This window comes from Magnolia sinica, chromosome 9, assembly GCF_029962835.1.
Source record: "Magnolia sinica isolate HGM2019 chromosome 9, MsV1, whole genome shotgun sequence".
NCBI classification, from domain to species: Eukaryota; Viridiplantae; Streptophyta; class Magnoliopsida; order Magnoliales; family Magnoliaceae; genus Magnolia; species Magnolia sinica.
The window spans coordinates 86,380,251-86,405,875 of record NC_080581.1 but is presented as its reverse complement, the minus strand read 5'-3'; the positions used below and the strand labels follow the sequence as shown (position 1 = coordinate 86,405,875).

The 25,625-nt window shown below is 39.0% G+C and overlaps 1 protein-coding gene across 6 annotated transcripts; it reads left to right on the top strand.

Moving 5' to 3' along the window:
* Positions 1–5,474: 5,474 nt before the first annotated feature.
* LOC131255947 (probable hexosyltransferase MUCI70) lies at positions 5,475–25,224 on the top strand. 6 transcript variants are annotated; one of them, XM_058256911.1, is made up of 10 exons: positions 5,475–5,867; positions 8,406–8,483; positions 8,588–8,683; positions 8,814–8,993; positions 16,617–16,685; positions 16,780–16,979; positions 18,937–19,352; positions 20,300–20,484; positions 20,904–21,033; positions 24,936–25,224. In XM_058256911.1, the coding sequence occupies exons 3-10, from the start codon at positions 8,602–8,604 to the stop codon at positions 25,099–25,101; spliced, it is 1,428 nt and encodes a 475-aa protein (XP_058112894.1). In that variant the 5' UTR covers positions 5,475–5,867; positions 8,406–8,483; positions 8,588–8,601; the 3' UTR covers positions 25,102–25,224. The 6 variants fall into 6 exon arrangements, with proteins under 6 accessions (XP_058112894.1, XP_058112895.1, XP_058112893.1 ...); XM_058256912.1 differs by lacking the exon at positions 24,936–25,224 and adding an exon at positions 21,403–21,605; XM_058256915.1 differs by lacking the exon at positions 24,936–25,224 and adding an exon at positions 22,881–23,077 and having other exon boundaries at positions 5,478–5,867.
* Positions 25,225–25,625: the final 401 nt, after the last annotated feature.

Below are 25,625 nucleotides of genomic sequence, written 5' to 3'. Positions count from 1 at the left end.
CGAGTACTGGACATTGAACTTGGACATTCAATCATCTACTTTGATTTGGTTCTACCGGGCTGCTACAACGAAGAAGATATTCAGGTATTTTACATATTGTAAATTCCTTTCTATTATTTTGGTTTCTTTCAAGATTTGCCAAAAAAATCTTGTTATATTGGTTATCTGAGGAGAGCCAGGAAAACTCAGAAGTGGGGGTTTTTTAATTGTGTAAGCCCACATACAAAGACACAATTGTAAGGGTTTTGGGTGAACCTGGGAAAACCTATCTTTAGTGAACGCTAATATCCCCTGTGTGAGGATATTAGGAGTGGAGTAGCTATTTGTGTGGCTGTTGTATAACAGTTGGTGAACACACAAGCGAACCACTATAAACCCTTGTGTTGTGGTTGATTGTTTTACTCTTCTAATTTTTATTCTTTTTGTGGGATGTATGTATGGTGGTGAATGTTGTAATTATTTCAAGCTTTGTGAGAATGTTGTAATAGCTTAGAATTTACTTTCTGCTATTCTTTTATAATCTTGATTTTTAATTTCATTTTGAAAGTTGTTCCAGCAAGGTTGCCCTGCCATTTTTATGGTGTATGGCTGTCCCTAGAACAATACATCTTTAATTACAAGTTATTTCATTTCAGTTTATATTTAATTCTGTATTCCTCTTCGATTTGAGACTTGATACAAAGACCTTTCTAGAAATAAGGTTGTCCTACCATAAACTCTGTTTTTGGTGTAAGGTTGTCCTTAGAATAACGTTTGTATCAACCTCTCAAGATCTGAATTTTGAGGTTGTTTTTCTTTCTGCATTGTTATTTAATTTGGCTATCATTTTCTTTATTATTCCATTGTTATAAGTTTTTATTTGGCATTGTCCTATTCACCCCCCCTCTAGGACATATTCAAACCAAAACTACTGACCTGTGTGGAGATAGAGCAAATCTTGGTCAGAAGTGCGATCGGCCATCTATTCAAGCAACTGTCTAGTGCGCTATTAGGTGATTTACAGAGGTTGAGAATATTAACAATCTTATGAGTTCTTTTTACCTTGGAAACCAATGATTTTCAAATGTGCAACAATTATGTGACCGAGCGGAGATGTAGTGGAGAGATATCCAGGAAAGGTGAATACTTACCACTAAATTCAGATCATGAACCTAGCTGAGAGCAGTAGGGTACTTTGTAGAGCAGTGCACTGATGAGCAAAGACTTAGTAATGTCGAAATTACAACTCACTATTGACCTAGCATGTGACATAGTTGGACAATTCCTAAAGCTAAGGTCTTTCTCCAGATCTAGTACGAAGGTAAAATTGGAAGGGAATTACAACTACTAGTTAACCCTAAGTTAGTTCGGAATAATCAAAGGGATAGACTGGACTAGTCCTAATTGCTACGCTAAGCGTCTTGGAGGATTGGATAAGCAGCATTATGCTGACTGATTGATTTTTGTTTGGGTTTGGTTGATTGATCATAAATCATTCTTTTCAAGATTTCTTCTGCTATTTATAGAAATCTTGATGCAGTCGTGAGAGTAACCCTTGTATACGTGACAATCTTCCATACTACCAACTATAAAGTAGAGGTTACCTCCATTTGATCGTGCTTGTCCTTGTCAAATGGATTCTTATCCCATCAAGAACCTTCGACATGTTCCCACACTGACGTAGCCTTAATGGTTACAAGCCTTTATCTCCAAGTCACATGCTTAGCAAACCTCTTTGGAGATTTGCTCAACAATGAGCCGTCTTTCATATATTCAACCCATTACATGATGATATTACGAGGGTCACGTGGCCATATTTACACCGTTCATCTAGGACTGCTAGATCTTGTTGACATAGGTTGACACCAAATTGCTTAGGGGTACAGGGAATTCATGTAATCCCACCATGCTTGGGCATTTAAGTGATAGTTTATGTGTAATCTTTATGGGTATTTGGAGCGAAGGAATGGTTGTGTTAAGAAGGAATATCACATGCAAGAGCTATTACCTGACTTTGACAAAAGAGGAGTTTGGGAGACATTACATTATTGTGTTTTTTTTCTTTTAAATGTAACACCGGGTTTCGGGTAAGTGGGTCCCTTTTGAAGTTCACCCACCACCTCATACATTTGAATGAGGAATACGTGTGCAAGATCAAATATGCTTATGAGTTGATCCCCACCGTATGATACCACGTCTAGAAAATTAGGTTGATCTGATCATCAAGTGGGCCATATGGGTGGATATAATTTAGAACATTGGTCAAATGCTCCAACTGTTCATGTTTTTTTAAAGAACTTTGGCCCACCTAATAATCACTTGACCTGCTTTCTTGAGGCATCGAATTTACTTAGTGGTAGCGTGATGAATGTTGTCAGGATGTCTTCAATTTGTCTGAGACAAGGGAGTTCGATAAATTAAACCCCTAGCTTGATCGATCAAGAAACTCAATTTTTGTACAGTTTAAACTCAATTAAACTGTTCTCTGGACAATTTAGGCCATGTTCGGGAGCTCAATCGATCGAGGATTACTTGATCGATACTTCGACGGTGTTCACAATTTTGTGTAATTTCACGAATTTTATTTCCTATTCCCGGTGTAACATTATATATATGGGTGTAATGTAGGATTAGAGTATTTTTAATCAGGGCTAAGTCATTTCTATGGTTTAGAGAGGAGAGAATGTAGGTTTTCTAAATTGTAAGTGCATCCATCATTTGTAATTTTCATTTTCATAATGATTGCTTATCATTTTGTGCCGTGATTTTTTTTCCCAACGAGGGTTTTTCCACGTAAAGTTCATGTGTACTTGTGCATACTTTGTTTTCGTTTGCTTATCGTAGTGTCATCCAAATTTGGGGTTTGCTTCTGTGGGTTCCCAATAAGTGCTATCAGAGCTATTCGTTAGGATCCGAGTGTAAATCTGAGACATGATGATTAAGGGATCTAACGTGAAGTATAAAATGGAGAAGTTCACCGGAAAAAAAAAAAAACTTTGAACTATGGAAGGTGAAGATGAGAGGCCTTCTATTTTAACAAAGGTTGCAACATGTACTCCTTCGTATAGTGAAGCGTCCCGTGTCTATGAACGATGAAAAGTGGGAAGAATTGGATAAGATCGAAAATTGTGGTCCAACTATGTTTGATGGATGACGTCCTTTGTAATGTCCTTGATAAAAAGACCATTACGGGACTTTGGGCGAAGTTAGATAGCTAGTATGCACTATGCCAAAATTATGAATTTGTGATAGACCAGATGCGTCGCAAAACACAAATAATGATGGGCTTCGTCCATCACTGTATGCAGCCTCGCAAAAATTAAACGACGGATGGAATCCGTCACTAATATGCGATGGTTTCACTCTGTCACAAATAAATGACGGATCTTATCCATCACAAAAATTAAAAATCTGTTGAACTACAAACCCACAAAATTATTCGTCATTTTAAAATTTGGCGACAAATATGGTCCGTCGCTGATCTTAGGAGATGCGATGCACCACAAATCCGTCGTTGATTTTTGACTTGTTCAGAAATTACCGATGGTTTTGGTCCATCACTAAAATTTCTGCTAATAAAAAAATAGCAATAGATTTTTTTTATTATTTTTTTAAATATGTTACAGTTGATAGTTGTCAAAATAAAATTCGCAAGATTGCTTAATAGGAATTCCAATCACAAAATTCAAAAGATTGGCTTGAATAAGAAAATGGACAACATATCATTTTGGGTGTATTTGGATGCTCACTTGACTTAAATAGCAAATTGAACTAAATATATAGAAAATAACAAAAATTAAAGTGTGACGGCATTACCATCTTACCATTTAAGCATGCCAAACATGCATTACCTACGAATATCTCTTGTATGACCGTTTGAAAGGTCCACCCTCTTACTAGGAATGAGCCAACTGTTTGAAATGCTCATTCCCATGCATGAATGAGCCGACTGTTTGAAAGGCCCATTCTATTGCATGAATGGACTGACTGTTTGAAAGGTCCATTCATTTGGCCAACTGTATGTGCATCCCCAGTTGATGTGCATTTATGCATCCATTTATTCAAATAAGATCGTATCTTGAATTGTTTTGTATGTTTTCTTTTTTAAACTATGCTTAACTAATGCGGCAGTGTGTAATTTTGATGGGAATTTACATTCAGCTGGTCACTCATCCTTTGAATATATAACCATACATGTAGTGCAGGTGGCTCAAATGATATTTATGTTCAGGTGGATGAGGAGCAGGGTACAAAGTCTACCCAAGAGCTGCTACATGATCTTGCAGTTTAAGACTAGATAAAATATTATTTTGTTTTATGTATCAAATTGTTTCCTTTATTTATTTGTAATATTGGGACGTTGGTTTGTATAAGCCTACAGGAAGTTACTTAAATATTTGGATATGCATATTGGGACTTTCCTCTATGCTTGATTTATTCCTCTTCTGTTAAACTACTAACTCTGAGAAAGAAAAAGAAAAGAAAAAATGTACATAAAATTTAACTATATTTAAAAGTTAACAATTGAGTTTTCAAAAAACGAGTCTTATACTCGGAGTTTCGAAAACCGGGATGTTACAATGAGGCAGATCCGAAGTTCAAGTGGACCCTACCATAGAAAAGAGTGGGATAATGACACCCACCATTGAAACCTTTTTAGGGCCCACCATGATGTTTATTTGAGATCCAAGTTGTTTATAAGTTAACATTGACATGAAATAAGGGAAAACACAAATATTAGCTTGATCCAAAACTTCTAAGGGTAGGCATTCAATCTCCACTATTTTCTGTGGTGGGGTTCACTTGAACTTTGAATCTCCTCATACTTTAGCTCATGCCCTAAATTATCTCTCCAAATGGATGGACGGTGTGGATACAGCACATACATCATGGTGGGCCCACATAACGTGTGACATTACATTACTAATGCCAGACTAGTATGAGTTGTATGCCCTTATGGTACTGCGTGTGAGTTGTGTGCTCTCATGGTACCGAGTAAACTCGGTTGGGTCCCCTATGAATGCATGCGGTTTACCCATTGTCCAACCATCTTTTCCATCATTTTAGGGGTTAAGCCTAAAATTGAAGCATACCTGAAGCTCAAGTGGACCATACAATAGAAAATAGTGGAAGCATTGATTTCTACCGTTGAAACCTTTCCAAAGCCTTATATGATGTTTATTTGTTATCAACCTGTTCGTAAGAATATAAGATCACACAGAAGTGAAAACACAAATATCATCTTGATATAAAACTTCTGTGGCCCCCAAAAACGTTTCAACGGTGGACGTTTAAGTAATAGTGTTTTTGGTGTTGTGGTCTACTTGAGCTTTTGATATGTTTCATTTTTGGGCTAAAGATTGTTTCATTTTTGGGCTAAAGATCTAAAATTATTTGTTAAAATGGATGGACGGAGGGGATAAACAACATGGATTCACGGTGGCCCCCACAGAGTTTACTCAGTACTGAGTCGGTGCGCAATCCGCTTCTGGCTCCTCTGGCTCTCTCTCGCTCTAATCCTCTCCCTCTCCCTCTCCCTCTCTCTCGCGCGCGGGCGCCCTCATACCCTCCCTCTCCTCTCTCTCTCTTCCTCTCGATCTCTCTCCTTCCTCTCCCCCTCTTCCTCTCGATCTCCCTTCCCGCTCTCTGTCTCTCTCCACAGATCCCCTTATAGGACCGTCCGTCTCTAGCTAGGTTGTGGGGTAGAACGCAATCCTAATCTCGTGGTACAAAGCCCTGGAAGATTCTTTCCTTCCGTGGGATTTTCTTCCTCTTCCATCTCCATCGTTTTCTGCTCGATTTCAGAGAAAAAATGGCGGATCAGCTCACGGACGATCATATCTCTGAGTTGAAGGAGGCGTTTAGCATGTTTGACAAGGACTGAGGCGGTCAGGTCCCTTCTATATTCGCTTTCCCCCCTTTTTCTGCTGGAAAATCTGATGATTTTATGAATTTTTTTAGCATTTTTGTGGTCAAGTTTTTTTTTTTTTTTTTTTTGTTGATTCGATGTTGATTTCATTAGATTTGATGGTTTACTGCTTCGATTTGTTGAAATCAGTGGGGTTTTGGCGTAGATAGTAGAAAATTGGGGTCTGATCCGTTCTCGTTTGATACTTGTTGTGATTTCTAGTGTTAAAAGTGGTGATTGTTTTAGATTAGGTGGATTTTTCTTCGTGAATGATCACTTATTTGATTTTCAGATCCTAATTTTCAGTTCCAACTAGAATCTGTTTCACCTGTTCTTTCAGCCGTCCAAACACATGAATTAAGCCCATTTCCAGATATGTACTTTTCTAGGGTGTCAAACAACCCCTCTTGTTGGACACCTGAGCCCTGCCTCTAATGGGTCAGGTGTGGGTGCAGCTAAATGGGTGTGAGTTCATTTCTCACTCCCATTGTTGCTCATTCCCTCTCGCCGCTTGGTTGTCTGACCATTCACCAAAAAAATTACTTCTTTTTTTCTTGTATTTTCGCACACATGTAAACTGTTATAACTAGCTCCAGAATCAAATTGTATATCTGCAATGTTAAGGGCGTGTTTGGATGCCTGTAAGTTCTTTAAGTTGTGACTTGCAGGTAAGTCATTTACATGTGAAAGTCACTTACAGGTAATCTTGTTTGGATGTAGGTTGTAAGTCACTTACAGGTAAGTTGGTTTTTGTGTTTGGGTAACCTGTAAGTTACTTATAGGTAAGAAGCTTTATATTCACATCGAATCAAGTTTGGCGCAGGGAATCATTCCAATATGTTATGATTACATAAAAAAAAACTTAGCACCAAATATACAATTTTGTTAGGCTCATCTAGATAAATATTTAAGCCAATTCTTAAGGTCAAACAATCATCAAGTTAGCTATAAAAGTGAGCCCACTGATTCAAAATACCTATAATATAGAGCAATAACTTAATATAAGAATTGGTAGGAAACTATGGGAAAATTTTAATTGGGCTCATTAAGAAATCTTTTTGTTGTAGCTAGATGATTGGGTTCTTTGCCGGATTTACAACAAGAAGAGTGACTATAAGAAAATAGTGCAACATACTAAAGAAACATTCCACAAAGAGACTCCATTTACAGTCTAACAGCTATAAATGGAAAGATTGGATCTCCATTTACAGGAATTAAACCATTTACAGGCTATCCAAACATAGACAATCATTTACATGTAAATCATTTACAGCTTAAAGCCAAACAGGACAGGCTGTAAATGATTTACACGTGTGATTTACACCTGTAAATCATTTACAACTTAAACCATTTACAGGCATCCAAATGATCCCTAAAGAATAGACAAGAGAAGGTGTACGGCCCACATCCATATCCATTAGGTGGGCCGTACAGCTGGACGGCCCATATTTCGCATGCGTTAACAGTTACCAAACTTTGAATCATGTATTGGTTGTGCGATTTTGTGTTGTTTAATGCTGGGTCTTTAAGAATGTTCATTTTTCAGTGAATTAAATTATAGAAATTAGCTTAGATCTTGCCTAAGTCTGTTATACAACACCACCCCTTGTCCTTTTGAAGATTCTGTCGAAATGTTGGGCACGTGGGTTTTGACGATTCTGTAGCAAGGAAATTGTGTTTGATCTGATTTAAAAGAGGGTGTTCTGGGTACTCTCTCTCTCTCTCTCTCTCTCTCAGTCTGCTACTCCCACTACTATTTTTATCATCATTATCATCATTTGAAGAATTGCTTGGATTTTATATGGAAATTTGAGTAGTTGAGAAATGTCTTATGCCTAGCTAGTCAGATCTGCATTTTGTAATATTAACATTTTGAGGCCCAGTCCTCACAAATTTTAGTCCTTGAGACCACAGCCTTCCACTGTCTACTTAAAATAGATGACCAGCAGAGTGCCAATGGGGGTCCTCTGTAAACCTTGCAGGACTATTTTCCTAGTAATAATGATGGTGCTTTTTGCTAAGCTCATGTGCATTGATGGCCTGGCACAAAAATCAGGCCAGTCAACTGACCAGGCAGGCGCACATGTGAAAACCAAGGATGATTTAAAAAGATTGCTGAAGTTTCACATTCAAATGCATGGCCGGACAAATGAATGGAATTGCTTGATTTTTGTGTCAAGTCATATCCATGGCAGAGCTTACCTGATTTAGGGCCCATTTGGACGCACACTCCAAAGGGCATTTGAGGCTTAAACCCCATTTGGAGCCAAACTGGGGATTAAATGAGTAGCTATTGTTCTCAGTAAATTTCATTGGAACTAGCATGTATAAGCATATCTAGTCACTTCCTATGGGAATATATTTAAAAAAATTTGAACCTGTGTCCAGCTGTAGTTTTGACATCTTCTGCAATGTTTGAAATCTACTTGTATGCATGAACTATGAATCGCTAGACCTATTGTTTTCTGACGGGTTGAAAGCAATATGACTGAAATCGGAAATATGTTTATTTTTGCAGTTGTCTGTCACTTATGCTGGGATTTTAGTGTGGCCAGGAGTTGAGATGATTAACTTCAGTCTTGTCACACACTAATTAGTAAGATTATTAGTCATTACTTACTTCCAAAGACTGTTGTCAAATTGACTTATTTGGTGTTTGATGACTTGATAAATATGTACATTCATTTCCTTCCTTGAAAGATGTGAGGGGAACAATGGAGACTGATATTCGGCGTTCTTTCTCTTCAAGGGCAACCCGCAGAACAGACCGAAATAATCAAAGCCAGAAAAACAAAGGTAGAAACACATTTTAATGGAAGGCATTTTCTCTGTAGTATTAGGTTTGGAGTCTGGACTTGCTTTGATATACCTCAATGGAGTTGGCCTTGTGGGATGCATGACATACATAACTCTTTGGTGAATGCAGATGTTGAAGATGGTTTTCTTTTTTCAGGCAGGTTCTCCCAAGATGTTCCAATGAAGATTATTTGGAAGAGGGGTTTTATACGATTGGCTCTTGTGGGAGGCATCCTATGGATGTTACTCATTCTTGTCGCATTATTATTTCACGTATGGTCATGCCAATCTTCCATTGCTTTCATTTCAGGTATCGTGGAGAAAGTGTTGGCCTAGTTAAATTTGTTATACTGATTGGTTTAATGTGAATTGTAAGTTAGGCTGATTTATTTCTAACACCTGTGGCAATTAGTGTCCCAAGAATTGTTGGGAATGGAGATATGATGTAGTTTCAAATACTCGTGGAGCAGCTTTGACAATTCTGCTTTCTTACTTGACACTTCTTTTGGACTATGTAAGAGACTATTAGATGCCGCAATTGTCATTAACCCGTGTAATAGTATATTACATCGCGTCCGTGGGAGTTTTGCGCTCTCATTGCTGGTCCCCAGCCTGGATAAAGGAGGTTTGCGTTAGGATGGTAGCTGGTGTCAAAATTATGCCATAACTTTCATCATGAATCTGAACAGTATGACATTCCAAACTCATGCTAGGGCGTATAAGACCATCCATGATTTATGGGACAATGCTAGGCAATTAAGGAACAACATGTCAATGGGATGATTGTAGCTGAAATGAGGATTTTGAGATGGATGAGTGGCAAGTCAAAGAAGATAGAATCAGAAATGAATACATTAGAGGGAACTTGGGAGTAGCACCAATAGATAATAAGATGAGGAAAGTACACTTAGATGGTTGGTTATGTCCAACGGAGACCAAGATTTGTGCCGGTTAGAAAGCGTGAGTTGGTGCAAGTTGAAGGATCTAAAAGGGCAAGGTGAGCCTAAAGGACATGGATGGAGGTAGTAAGATAAGACTTGATGACCTATGGTCTAACTGAAGGTCTGGCCCTTGGAAGGGTGGAAGGCAAAACATGATTCATTTAGCCAACCCCAATTAATTGGGATAAGGCTTTAGATAAAGATGATGATGGAGCTTCTTTTGAACTCTCTCTCTCTCTCTCTCTCTCTCTCTCTCTCTCTCTCTCTCTCTATATATATATATATATAAAGGTTCCAAGCCGTCGAGAAAAAGTGAGCATCCCTTGAACGAGGAAGAAACAGCCTGAGCTGCATGTATCTTGGACATGGACATGGGCAAGCATGTCGGTGTTTATTAGACACAGGGACCCTGGAAAACTGGGAACTCAAAACTAGAAGTGCTATGGTTGTGAAAAATATATACGGGAAGTTCATAAATGCATATGACATAGAGGTATGTATTTTCATAACTGGAAAGACATTGGGATTATGTAAATGGTATATACATACTTCTAAAGTATCATAATAAAAGTTAAATGAGGTTTTGCCGTATTAGTTGAATGTGTCTAACATGTTTGACATTGGTGACACAAATCTTTTTGGAAGTAAAGTGAGCTCGTTCATTGTTCGGAGTATCCCCGATATTATTGAAGTATCGTCGATATTATCTGCATCTCCAACTCAACGATACCAATAACGCTGGTAACGATATTGGTAACACTAGTAATATAAAAAAATTCCAGGTATCGGCGATGTATTGCTAAGTATCTCCATTGTATCGATATCGTCAATATTTTTTATTGTGTAAATTCCAGGTGTTGTTTGTATCACCAATCTATCAGTGATATTTCGATAATATCGCCAGTGTATCGATATCCCCAAAAATCTACTCATTAAAAAAGTATCCATTTCATTTTTTTTTTTTAATGGGCGCATGGTTGTATGCAATTTTCAATTTTTCAACAATAATATCGATAATATCACGAAATTATCGTTATTGCAACATGTGCGATATGTAGACCACAATCTTTCATTTCCTTTCCAGTTGTTGACAATTCCTCGGCGAAATATTATGTGTTGTCAATATTTTGAAACATTGACGGATGTTTGGATGAAGGGTTGGATGGATAGATGGGATGGATGGGATTGTTGGACTGATTTCTTATAACAACATATGCTTTTAGGCCCCATTAAATGGAGGCTTATTATGTATGCATTCTTTTTGCAATTTTTTTAATTCCTAAATATGCAATACATGTATTTTAGCATTTCGTAAAGTTTCATTGAAAAAGTCCACTATTTGCCCCATGTTTTCCCACAATTCCAGTTATTGGTGATATCAATATTGTTTCTGTACCCTGACCAGCAAAACTTATAGTGATACTGATACTTCAAACACTGACCTTGTTACATTGCCCAAGCCTGTCGGTGGCCGAGTTTATCCGAAAGCAACTGCAGATCCCTACATGAGAAGCCATCTTGATTCTTTTGTCTACAACTGCATCTGCTGAGAGATTGGCCAATCTATGCACACAAGAGACTAAAATAGAACATCTTGAATGCAATGCCATTTATGGTTTCAGTTGAGCTGCAATATTTGAAAAATAAATGAAGTGGAACAGCACTTGAGCTTTTCACATTGGACATGCTTGTTTGCATGGATTTCTGAGCACACTGCATGCATGTAGGGCTGTCAATGGGCCGGGCCTGGGGTTGGCCTCAGCCTGGATTTTGAACTTTTCACGCTGGGCCTATTCAAAATTTTGATTTTGCCTGGCCTGAGCCCAACCAATTGACAGCCCTACATGCACGACAAGTCTGTAGCGCTTCTGCAAGTACACATGCATAGATTAGTGCCCCCCAAATTTGTAGGAACTATAATACTATTCATGTAGTGCGTAACTAAAATCTTCTCTAGGATAGGTAACTTAGTGCATGAAATCATGTTGATCCATATTCTCCAAGAAATTAGAAGTTTAATTGCAACCAAAGATTTCAAATTACCCCTGGCTTACAATCAAGTCAGGAGGTGACATGATGACCAAGCTACTGCCTTGCTAGTGGAGCTTCATACAAGGTTATGGCTTTTCAGGATGCCATATAGGTGCTTTAGATCATTACTTGCATCCTTTGGTAACTTATCTGGTTTCCATGACCATTTACTGCAACATACCATCTGCAATTCACATTCCAGGAAATGTTACTGCCCGTACTTTGAGACACCACCCCCGCCCCCACCCAAGAGAGGTTACTGCAGCATACCTTTTGCTTCTTATCCAGATCCTATGACCATTTACTGCAACATACATTTTGCAATTCATATTCCATGAAAAGTTACTGCCTCTTCTATAACCCAAAAAAAGACAAGTGAAGAGAAGAAAAATGAAAAAAAAGAAGAAAAAGACAGAAGAGGATCACAATTCTTATAAATTTCCCACATGAAATGATGACCAAGCTACTGCCTTGGTAGTGGAGCTTCATACAAAGTCATGGCTTTTCAGCATGCCATGTAGGTGCTTTAGATCATTAAATGGCTTTTCAGCATGACATGTAGGTGCTTTAGATCATTACTTGCAGCCTTTTGTTTCTTATCTGGATCCTATGACCATTTACTGCAACAGACATTCTGCAATTCATATTCCATGAAATGTTGCCACATTTTCTTTGACAAAAAATTGGATCACACTGCTTATAAACTCCCATATGAAATGATAACCAAGCTAGTTTAGTTTGCCTTAGTTTCTGATTTTTATTTTATTTATTTATTATTATTATTATTATTTTTTAAAGCATTAGCTGTGAATTGCGGAAGTTAAAAGGTCACCTCATTTTAACTAGATTGCTTTCACAATGCTTCTCACAAGAATGGAAGTGATATGGTACCGTAATTTTTTTGGGAAACTACCTTACTAGTTACAACTACCTCTTGTAAATGTGATGAATAGGAAGGTTTGTTGGGACCATTTTATCTTAGTGTGTCGGGGTAGTTGCTTAGCACCAATTATTGAAAATTCGCCTGTGGTGTAATGGATTACCACGGTTGCGCGTACGGAAGGTTGGCGGAGCTAAGGAATGAAGGCTCGGACGACTCGACTTGTTCGGACCCGACTCGATCTGAACCGAATGGGTGAGTCGGTTCGAACCGAGTAGGCTTCGCCCAATTCGAACTCAAACCGAGTCGAGTCCGAGTTACCCAGTAACTCGACCCGAAACTTCACGAAGGTCGGTATATATATATATATATATATATATATATATATATATATATATATATATATATATATATAACCCTAGTTTTTAAGTATCTCTAAACCTACTCGCCGCACACGACCCCGATCCGAACCCAAACTCCCTCCCTCATCCTCCTCTTCCTCTCTCCCTCCCTCATCCTCCTCTTCCAAATTTGGCAGCCACCCACCACCATCACCGCCCTCCTCTCTCTCTCTCTCTCTCTCTCTCTCTCTCTCTCTCTCTCTCTACTCCCTCTCACCTTCCTCTTTCAAGCATGACAGCCACCCACCACCATCACCATCCTCTCTCTCTCTCGGTCCGGATCAATCCAGGGCATACTGGACTTGGATCGGGTCAGGCATGCTGGACTCAGTACCGAGTAGGGTCGAGTTTGGGTTAGGCATATTTCAAAACCGGATCGAGTTAGGTCAGCCCTAACTTGGTCCGATGGGATGTGGGGCTTGGGCTATGAGATAAAGGGATTGATTCGCCACTTTCTATCAGTTCAAAGAGCAAGTGACTAGTTGTCCTGCATCAAATTGGTATTAGAGTGGGATGTCTCGTGTTCGAGACTCTTTACCGTGTGTGATTAATGCAGGGGTGTTTTTAAACCGGGCTCGAGTGGGGTAGCCTATGGGATGTGGGGACATACTCGGGATGGGTGACTCGTGTGAAGCGGAACCCATGTGAAGTGGGGCCCACGAGGAGGGCTCGGTCGAGGTCCTAACCCATGGGAAGTGGGGTCTGGGCTATGAGAAAGGGATTGATTTGCCACTCTCTAGCAGTTTGAGCTTTTAGAGCAAGTGCTTAGTTGTCTTGTATCATAAGCTAAGCAATACAATTAACTCTAAGGCTTCTAAGCCAACAGAGGGTCCAATTACATAGATTATAAATGATATGCCAATAAAGCAACTAGTCTATAACATTATAGTGTACATTTGTGTGGAATGTGCTAGGTATCAAGTCCTAGCATTCATTTAATCATGCATACAAATAATTAAACGTTCAATCATATAAGCATAATTAAAGAAGTGCACAAATGATAATTCCAAACACAAGCATGTTTAGTGGTTCTATTTTCCTACTCCATTCCTGGCCGATAAACTCAACCCATAAGTGTACCGGATTTCACTATCGAATGTTTTAAATCAGGTTAATCTCTAACCTTTACAATCCTATATAAGGAAGGGCTCCTGCAAGAGACTTTATGTGGTTTTCTATAGGCTCGCCACAAACCTAGGTCTTACACAAGAACCTACTGACGTATACTCTAGTCGGAAGATCCTACAAGAGACTTTAGATAGTTTTCCGTAGGCTAACCAACAATCATGGTACTAGTCCAAAGACTTACGTTTACTACCGTCGAAGGTTCCCATGGCGACTAACACGTACACACTCGTGTCCGGTGGCCCACACAAGGACTTGATTTAGGCCTTGCACAAGAGTCAATGTCCTACACAAGAACCAATGATTTAGGCCCTACACAAGAGCCAATGTCTTACACATGAACTTGGATTTAGGCCCTATGCAAGAGCTAAAGTCGTACACAAGAACCTATTCAAGTTTGGGTCACAAACTTATCCTCAATCCTACACAAGGGAGGAGAGTATAAATAATCTTACACTTGACAACTTGTCAGATTGAGCCCTTTTTGTAGCGCCTTCTTAGGTAGTTTGATCGATGCTCTCCCGTGCTTCAATCAACTCCCTTTTGCTCCCTCAATTATGATGCCGATACTTTGCTAAGGCTCCAGCTCCAAGATCAACACCTTGCATGTATTGCTCCTTTGAGGTGACCAAGGTGATGGGAGGTTGATTGAATCTCCTACAACTAATGGGAAGTTGTATTTTCTGTGGGTTCACCTAGATGCGTCTTCTAGAGGATTTAAACAATGGTATGCCGATATAGGTTGAGTCTAATATGTAGAAAATGGAGGAGTTTAAACACATCTTAAAGGTGGAGGTTAGAATCCTCATTAGAGTGTTAATCTCAAAGAAGATGACTTAAAACTCTTTGGTTTAGAGGCTTGAGATGAGGGATATGATCATGGAATCACCTAAGCTTTTATTGTACCCAAAACTCATATGAATGCCCAAGAACCGAATGCCTTTTATAAAAAGTTCGAATTCCAACGGTAAGAAAACAGGCAGATAATGGCTCTGTCGATGCCATCGAAAGGTCTTCAATGCTTTAATATGATATATTTCTTGTTGGACATATCTGAATTATCTTTCGATGCCATCGAGTGGTCTTCAATGCCATCGAAGTGAAGCTTCGATGTCATCGAAGGAGAGACTTTGATGTCATCGAGAAAATCAAATAAAATGTTTATTTCTTGTTGGACATATCTGACTCTTTGTTCGATGCCATCGAGAGTGGTCTTCGATGCCATAGAAGATCAAATAAAATATGAATTTCTTACTGGATATATCTAACTTCCCTTTGATGCCAACAAGGGGATCTTTGATGCCATCAAAGACCCCTTGAGGTCTACTTGATGGGATCGAGCATCACTTGAAGTCTGTTGTTTTGGGCGTATGTTTTCACAGCAGCTTCGCAACTCTTCTAGCCTTACTTATCATGTTCTAATTAGGTTCCTAAGGTTAAGGGATGATCAATAAGGTTTACCTATTAAGCTTAAGATCATCTAGAGGTTCAAGGGTTGTTTTGGGTCAAGGGTTAGGGCAACCAAGGCACTTCATTCACCCGTTTTTCGCTCCTTGATGCTCTTGTACTCTTGTGTCTTCGGTCTTCAACTTCCAAAGGCCCAACCGACTATATGACACAAGGACTTGCGTGATTGACAAACAAGATGCACAAATCAGTGCACTAACAATTATGAATTGTAAAAGTTCGAGACACCTCATTTTAATAAAGAGAGCTTCCACAGTGCTCATCTCAATATTGGAAGTGATTCAATACCCCAGTTTTCTGGGAACTCCTTACAATGTACCTCATGTTGTATGTGTGGTAACAAAATGGTTGATTGGGACCATAGATCCCGAGTGTGGGGGTAGGGGTGAGCACTAAATAAAAATTACGGAAGTTCACAATCACCTCATTTTAACAAGAAAGTTTGTATAGGCTCATCTCAAGAATGAAGTGATACAATACCCTGGTTCTGAGAACTTCCTTACAACCCACCTGCCGTTGTACATGTTGTATGTGGTAAGACACAAAGGTTGATTGGGACCATAAATCTAGTGTGCCCTATCATAGATGGACTGCTGTCCAGAAACCACATTGGTTAGAGGATCTTAGCTACTAGTGTTCTTCAAATATACAGTGAAAAAAAAACTATTAACCAGAAAATTGTGGGTGGAAGTGATGGGTAGGACTTTTCTGGTTGGTATTTTTTGAACTGTGGACCATACATGCATGATCCGTGATATGGATGGTCCTGATCCACATTCCCCTCTGCCATGTGTATGATGGGATCCTGGAAGGGTAAGCTGTACAGGGGTTCCCTACAACTGGCCCTCTTAAGAAAACTCAATGGTTGACACCTATTCTCTAACTAGACAACAAATGTAGGAGTTACTGGGAGTGTAGTTCTGTTTCTTCTAGGTTGATAATGTTAATTCATTATGTTCTCCAAGGATGTTGCTGCTTTTTTCTCTTTTAATATATAGAATCAAGGTTTGTCCACATTGTGGTAATGATATTTCATATTTTCTCTGAGTTCCGTTTTATGTACTAGTTTTCTGTGTCTGAATTGGCAGGTATTTGTAGAAAAGACAGCAAGGTGTTTATCATGTTGGACAATATGGGACTCATTCCGAAACAACACCGTAAGATTATAATAAAACAAAACCTCTATTCTTAGGCATGTTTTGTTATACAGAGGATCTGATACTCATTCTTCCATGCTGATAATGCAATTAGGTTGTCCAATTCCTGTCATGGATGATCCGAATTCCATAGTCATTCCTGAGAGAGGAGTTCCCGACACGATTCCTCAGAAGCTATCATATTATTTGGTGGACGAGCATGTAAAGGCTGAACCCCAGTCTCCTCCACTATTTGGAGGGCATCAAAGCTGGAAGCAAAGAGAAGATAGCTTTAAACTGAATTCAACCATGAAGGTATGTGTAATAGGATTTTCAATGCCAAGTCCTCTCCCTCAAAGTGGGTTTTAAAGATAAGAACAAGATCGTCTTATACAAAAGATAGTCATATTGCTTTTATCTTGAAATTCCATGTTATTATTGCATAGAGTCTGCCTAGTATAAGCGAGTTGGCCGATGACATACATTCAAGGGCACTATTCTCTCCAAGGTTGTGTTTCAAAATTCAATGGGTTTCAAAATTCAAACCTTTTCTAAACCTCAAAATTCGAACCTTTTTTAAACCTCTCAGCTCCAAGTGGTCAAAGATATCCAATTGTGGAATAAAGAGGTCTTTACGCTTATGAAGTCAAAGAATATGGATGAAATTGAAGCCGTTGATTTGGTGGGGACCATTTCTTCAAATTTGCACGAGGGCCATTCTTTTTTTTTTTTTTCTTTTATCCATGGGACTTTCACACCTTGTACAAGTATTGGTTCTACGTATCAATTGCCTTAAGGATATGGGTTCCTTTCTCAACACAGGAAAAAAGGAGATAAAACAACTATTCTCTCATTCATATCTTTGTGGAGAAAAAAGAATATAAAACAATTATTCTCTTATTCCAGTCTTTGCACTCAAGTTTGATGTGTACAGGAAACTCTGTTTCTAGCGATTCTTGTTTCAAAACTAACAGAGTAGAATGGGGGCATGCTGCTAATATATTAGTTGCTGATCAGTTTCCTGTTAATTGGTTTGAGTTGTAAAATCTTTGTGTTTTATTTCTTGTTTTGCTTTTCTTTGTATTAAATACCGCTGCCAAAAACGTTAGGGCCTGTTTGATTTTCTAATTACAGAGGTAATTCAAGGTAAATGGGTAATAATTATTTACCAGTGTATTTCTCATTAGATTTCCAAGGTGATGTTCACCGCCGCTTTTCATTTATAACACTCCTCACACGCCTGAGGAGAAAATTGTTAAATTATGGAGCCCACCATGATGTATGTGTCTTATCCACACCGTCCATCCCTTTAGCCAAATCATTTTAGGGCATGAGCTAAAAAATGAAGCAGATCCCAAGATCAAGTGGACCACAACACATGAAACAATGGGAATTGAACTCCTACCATTGAAAGCTTCTTGAGGACCCTAAAAGTTTTGGATCAAACTGATATTTTTGTTTCCCCTTTATCCATAACTATGTGACCATATGAACAAGTTGGATGACAAATAAACATCAATGTGGGCCCTAGGGAGAAAACAACTTTCAATCATTGACGTCTTAATGATCATTGTTCCTTAAGGTGTGGTCCACTTGAGCTTTTGATTTCTTAATTTTTTGGGTTCATGCCTTAAAATGTACTTTTACAAAGGATGGATGGTGTGGATAACTCACATATATCATGGTGGGGCCCACATATTTAAATCAGTAATAACAGGTATTTTATGGACCGCTTTTGGAAACGTAATTCCCCGTGAATTTCAAACAGGTGGGGTAAGTAATAATTACTTATTTCCCTGTATTTACCAGGGAAATTAAAAATCAAACAGCCACTTAGTAAAATTCGCTATTATCGCTTCAAAAAGAAAAAAAAAACCTAAAAGAAGCGTGTTATGCTTGATGGGGCCCATCAACATAATTTAAAGCTAATCATGGTTAAACTACATACTGTGCATGTTTTCCTTTTGCCATTCATAATAATTCTCATCCCCTTCTAAAAGACTTGGACTTTACCCCTCATAGAGAATTGTGGTAGCTGTACCATGCTTGTATACATGACTGAGATTTGCCATATACTCGCAGCTTATACTTCTGTGAATCTTGTTTTATGCTGTGGGATAAGTTAATTCTTTATATCAAGATGAATCAAGATTTCTATTCTATTGTATAGCCTATTTCATCCCTATAGTGTAGAAACCGCAGGTTGGATTGGTCATTTAAATCCCTAAATCTCGAAAAGTTGGTATTGTTTGTCACTCGCTACGTCTTTCAGGTGCACTGCGGTTTCATGCAAAATGGGGGTGCAGAGATGGATGCTGTAGATGTCAAATATGCCAAGAAATGTAGATTCGTGGTTGCCTCTGGCATTTTTGATGGTTATGATACGCCCCATCAACCTTCGAATATAAGCCTCCGTTCCCAAAAACTTTTTTGCTTTCTTATGGTGGTAGACGAAAAGTCCCTTGATTTCATCAAGCAGAATGTTAGCGTCAGAGAGGACAGGCACGGTGGCAAATGGGTTGGTATTTGGCGAATCGTGGTGTTGCACCATCCTCCATATGATGAGCCCAGAAGGAATGGGAAGGTCCCAAAGATTTTAACCCACAGGCTATTTCCGGAGGCTCAGTATACCATCTGGATCGATGGGAAGATGGAGCTTATAGTTGATCCATTGCTTATTCTTGAAAGGTGGTGTGATCTTTGCCTGTTTTCAACTTCAGCATTTTCATTACTGAGGTGGACAAATGAGGAATTATATGTTCCTTGTTCTGATGATTAGTATCCTCAGGCTCTCAGTTTGTACAAGTGGACCCCATGGTTAGATGACCCATTCCATTGATCTGATGGGTCCTGTTCATCAATTGATGAATCTAGCCATCCAATCTTTGGCCTTTTCTTTTCTATTGATCAAGGTCTTTTTCTGTATTCTTTTTGGAAATTTCCATTAGGAGGCTGCTGATCTATGATTCTCCCATCAAGGAAACATTTGGGGCATGGTTCATCCATGGTGGAGCCCATCACATCAATTTCTGGAGCACCTAACCATTGGCCCCACATATACTTGAGGCCCATGTATACCATGTGTATCCTTGGGCCGAGTATCTTTTCCCCTGTTCCTCTCTCATATATTTAACTGGAGGGCATGTTTGGATAGCTGGAAGAGAAGAAAACGTAACAGTTACCCAATTATGATTCCCATGCACTATTTCAAACATGGATTACCATGAATTCCATTTCAGGGTTCTTGTTTGGATATCAAATAATTTTTTTTTTAAATTTTTTGTAAAACAATGCTCACGTCGTATACTGTGCTGGAGAAGTCGACTCTGGAAAAGCATAATGATTGCTATGTGGAATCTGCTGCTATTTTTGATATCCAAACATAGTGAAGCATCCCATCATGAGAAAAGTGCTTCACTTTCTTTTCTTTTCCTTTTTTTTTTTTTACTATCCAAACAGGCCTTAAATTAACATGTTCACATTTCCTCAATGCATTCATTGGGCAAGTTTCTAGATTTGTGTGTTGACATTTTGCCATCCTGGGTCTTGAGTCTTTATCGGTACATTTGCATTAGTCTTACCAAACTGGCCCTCCCTTGACAACATGTAAATGGTTGCATCTGTTTGATTTTCAGGTATCTCTGGCGTGGGAAGCACACGTTCGCTATTGCGCGCCATAAACACCACCAAAGTATTTATGAGGAGGCTGATGCGATCAAAAGAAGGAAGCGCTATGCTCGGCCGCTGATCGATCTTCACATGAAAATATACCGTTACGAGGGAATGGAACCATGGAATCCAATGAAAAATACACTCAGTGGTAAGAGAAGGAAACTCCTAGCACATTTCATGATATAATAGTCCACAGTATAAATAAAAGATATTATTAATCCATAGTACTAAAACTCATTGAATCTACTTGCAACTTGGGCTTTAGACTCGACTTGGTTTCATGTACAATTTAAAAGAAATTTTAAAGTTGATAAAAATTGCAATTTTAAAGAGAGCCTGGTTTCTTTAGGGGGAAAAGGCTTGAGGACGATTGCCTTTACCACAATTTATATTAAATTTGAAAGAAAAGAATTCTCAAAATTTTAATATTTTATATTAGACTAATAAATGTGGTCCTAATGAAGATTTGGGTCAGTCTATCAAGCCAACCCATCAACTCAGCTGGGCATTGCGTTGAGTCAGGTTTTTTAGTTTCCAAACAACAATTGATGCAGTGTCAAAATGCAGATGTGCCAGAGGGGGCTGTCATCATACGGGAGCACACTGCCTTAAATGATCTTTTCAGCTGCCTGTGGTTCAATGAAGTCAATCTCTTCACCCCGAGGGATCAGCTAAGCTTTGGCTACGTTGTGTACAGGTTAGGCAGGTCCTTCAAGTTCTTCATGTTTCGTAACTGTGAGTACAATTCGCTGTTCATATTGCACAAGCATACCAGGGAGCATTCATCTGTGGTTGAGTGGGTGAAGTCCTTGGACGAATTTCAAGGGAATGCCACTGGACTGAAAGAGAGTAGGGGGGGTTTAGGCCTTTGGACTCCTTACCCTGGAGACCTGAAATCAGTTGTAATTCCACCTGTTCCAAGGACATCACAAGCAGGCTAATGAAAAAATAAACATGCATTTTTTTTTTCTTCCAAAGTTCTTTTCATATCATGTTGGTGTGTTTTAAGCCTTCTCTACCCATCAAGAAGCTCTTGATATTTTGGTTGAGCTTGTTTTTGCTTGAGGTACTGCAAAGTACAGAGAGATGCTAGGGCTACTTGTGCTTGTGGGCTCTCCTGTCGTCAGGAACATGTGTTGGAGATCTGGTCCCATTGGGCCCCACTATTTTACATATCTTGGCTGCCAAAATCAGCTTCGTCCAGTTATCAGTTGGCTGTCTTTGCATGTTGAATGTTGATCGTGGGTCAAATCTTTTTACAACCATCCATTTCCAAGTGTGGCCTTCCCAATGAGTGTGGCTGGTCTGATTTTTCAGGCGAGGGCAGGGACAGTTGGGGGCCAACCCACAAATTGAATTGCCTGGAACACTACAGGTGCCACCTTGGCACCTGTTCATGCAAGTAGCACTTGCAGGGCTCTTACAAAAGCTGTTCCCCACCTTAAGCATGTTTTAAGATGGATTAGTAATTGAATGACCAAAAAGAATCAAGTTGCTGCGCAATCTTGCAAAAATCTCATGAATCAAGTGAAATTACACTAGAGGTTTTCTGATGGGAATGAGGGTCCAGTTAAATGTTCAATAGCTATTTCCCCCTCCACTGCAGGTGGGCCATGTGCTAATGGTTTGCTCTCCATTAAACGGGTTAGAACCTGTTGGTTTGGGGTTGTGTTTTAGAACGGCTATGCTCATTCGAATTAATTTCTACTTGATAAATAATTTATGTGATGACACTGTGGGATGCACCTTGAATGAAATGCACGTTGTCATCAGTTTACCCACATCTAGCTAACCCATTTTATTGCCAACTTATCATCCGCCGCACATTGAAGTCTTGTAAAATGTGGGTGCCTCCTTTAAAACTTATTAGGTGGGCCATACATGTGCAGGGAGATGATTTTTTATTTTTTTTGTATTTTTTTTCCATTGAGTTTATACAGTTACGGTGTGGCTGCCACTTGATGCATGGGTCACAGGTGATCTTCATGATGGCATCAACCTTTGAATCATGCCTGCATTGCATGGCATCTCTCACATAATTCACATACGCATACTTCGTTGCCCAAATTCTCCATTAAAAATATTATTGTGAAATGACAGTGGAAGGGAACCCTTTGCCATTTGTCTCTAACATTCCATGCGACATGGCAAATGTTCTGTATCATTTATGTAGTGGTCACTGTGAGGGTGAGCAATAGCCCAAAATCATGTCAGGTGGCATTATCCTCATGACCGGACCAACGGCTGCAAATGGAGGATGGAGTCGATAATGGCTGTCCTAATTACCGAAATACCTCTTCTCGATTCATTGATGGAATCGAAATGTTAGAAAATTGCACTATTTCAATTCCCAAGATGAAAAATGGTTGCTGGTAAGTCAAGAGTTCCAGTTTTGAGTGGGTCCTATGTATCTATTTCCAACACAAATTTACGCTTGCTGAAAACATTTCTAGTGTTACAACCAACAGCCCAGTACACAGGGAAACAACTTGCCTGCAAATCCAATGCAATAATTCACAAGACTGATGTCAATACGTCTTACAGGAGGTATGCAAGATCACAATGATGGACCCGAAAAAGCTTAATGTTTATGGTTGATATCCAGTTGTTGATCAGACGGTTGGCATTTTTACAACACTTTTAACAGTTGGAGTTAGCAAAATTAGATATGGGTTTTTACATGATATTAAGCAGAGAAATCTCAGGAGATTATATGGTTGGTTAGGTTGCAATGAGATGAAAACATAAGAGTTTTCAAGATATTATATTAACCTCTTTTCCACAACGTGATGGACAGTATCCACAGATTCTGAGTATGTACAAGTGAGGCCAATGGTTCACTCACCCTATCCATTGATCTGAAGGGACCCAATATGGACGGTCCATATACCAACTTCTAGGCAATAATCCCAACTTTTTTGGTGGCCTGCAAATGGAAAGTTAGGAAGGAAACGAAATACAGCAATGATGGATATTCAGCCTCGTATTCAACCTCGGGGGGGTTGTGGATATTGGAAGGCTGGTGGATCTTTCAATCTGGAAGATTTTTGGGTTGTGGTCCATCCAAGATGGTTCCACCAGAAAAATGATTTGGGTCACTGAAACATTAACCCCACTTGTTCAAAATGAAGACTCGCACATACGCTCATTGCCAGGGTGAGGATCATATGATTCCTCTTTACAAGAAAATGATTCACATGATCTTTTTGTCAATCTCATTGATCGTGGCTTCATCACCCATTCCATATTCATTCGGTGCTTGTTTCAGTTCATCTCTTGTGATGAACTTGAATATATATATATATATATATATATATATATATATATATATATATATATATATATATATATATATATATATATATCCACCAGACCATCAACTAAGGTTGTCGAAAGGTTGGTCTCAAATGTTCTGCTGCTGGTTCGTCAAGCAAAAAGAAAACAGTCTCTCGAGTGAGTCACATATAATACCTCTTTGGGATTTCAGGGTAACATAGCTCTTGGGGCAGGAACTAAAAAGCCTTGAAGAAATTCTCTCCTCTTTCTAGCCTATGTCGATGCATAGTTATAGTGACATTCAATGGAATCAATGCTCCCAAATTTTATTTATTATTTTTTTCTGACATCAGCCTGAAAAACATAGATCAAACTTCTCATTATTTGCGGATCCGAATATAATATCTTACCGTGTCGAGCAACTGTTTCACTTCAGATTCAGCAAGTTCTGATAGTTGCTTAGACATACCAAATTTCCAAGTGTTTGATGGATACCATATTGAATTGGGATACTACACAGTGCTTGGTCCAGGGGAGTTATCCAAGCAGTCGACTTGAGGAGTCCCTTAAGAGTACCGAGTTTTCCAGAGACTCAGCTCGATATCTTGCCTAGTAGAGTTGACTTAGCTGAGTTTCAAGTCAGAGTCAGTGAGTTTTAGAACTATGCTGCAAAGAAAAAAAAAAGTAAAGGAAAGAGTCCGCAGGTCTTGTTATTGGTCACATAAGCTGGAAAGTTGCAGTGAACACCAAAAATGGTCTCTTGAAAGAGGAAATATTGAATGGTAGATCAAGAAATAAACTGCAAAGGTGGGGCCACCTTCTGGCAATCCAGCCCTCCATATAGTGGCCTTACCAATTACCATGATGAAAGATACCCAAAAATCTCCCCCGATTGGATCATAATTAGATGTTTATAATTGGATTTAACTGTAAATTTCAAGCCACCGAACTGATTGCTTGAATCAAGATAGAGTAGAAATTTGGCAGTTGATGGGATAATTCAAAAGGATATCCCAATCCAATCTCGATGAAGAGTTGAGATTGGCTTTTGGTGGGCCTAGGCACTGCTGGATTTTGGAATGTGGTGGGGTCTCTTGTCCTTTTCTCTGTTTAGGATTCTTGCCACTGCATTTTATGTATTTCTGTAGATTTTGTTGTGATGTCTCAAATTTGTTTGTAACTGGGTTTGTTGATGCCATCGACAGATCACTCGTTGCTATCTCGAGCATATGACAATGCTATTGACAATCTACTCAATTCTTCCATCCCATCGAGAAAATTCAATTTTTTTATTTTTATTTTTTTTATTTGATTGTTCAACAGTTTTGAAAGTTGCTATACGATGGCATCGAAGGATCTTCGATGTCTGTCAATGCCATCGAAGGTCTCATCAAGCACGCATGTAAGTGGGGGATTTGTTTCCCATTATGGTTATAAAAGTATATACATTGGGTGTAATCAGAATTATGATGTGATTAAAATGTATTAGGGCTTTCTAAAATGTTCCCAAGGGTTTAAGGGCATAGTTAGGGTTTGAAGGAAATTCGAGATTTGTTCAAATTTGTAAGATTGTAATTATGCTTCTACAATGCATTATTTGTCGCTTTGTGTCGCAGTTTTTTCTCGCATAGGCTTTTTCGCATAAAAATCCAATTGTTCTGGTTTGGGTTTGTTTGTGGGATTACATGTGCTTCGCTTGATTCCGCTCCATGTGCTTTCATGGTTTCTAACAGATTTTCCTTCAAGGTATGTTTGGATTCATGAAAAGCCTGAACATAGTAATAGCGTTTATTGGAAAACCTTACATGTGGGCACTAAAGTTAGATGATAATACTTGTGTACATTGACACCATTAACACATAACTTATTTGATGATTGAAGATGGACAAGGGCACATATAGCACATTGGTGCATGTGGGGGTGCTTTGCACGTGTAGGGCACAAGTAAGATAAATAGTGGTACATGTGGAAGAATAGCACATGTAAGGTGTAAGAGAAGATGAATGGTGACAC

Coding starts and splice junctions, on each gene's coding strand:
- LOC131255947 (XM_058256910.1), top strand. CDS start 8,602: ATGGAGACTGATATTCGGCGTTCTTTCTCTTCAAGGGCAACCCGCAGA. Junction 16,980..18,936: donor AACTGAATTCAACCATGAAG/GTATGTGTAATA, acceptor TACGTCTTTCAG/GTGCACTGCGGTTTCATGCA. Junction 19,353..20,299: donor CCATTGCTTATTCTTGAAAG/GTGGTGTGATCT, acceptor TTTGATTTTCAG/GTATCTCTGGCGTGGGAAGC.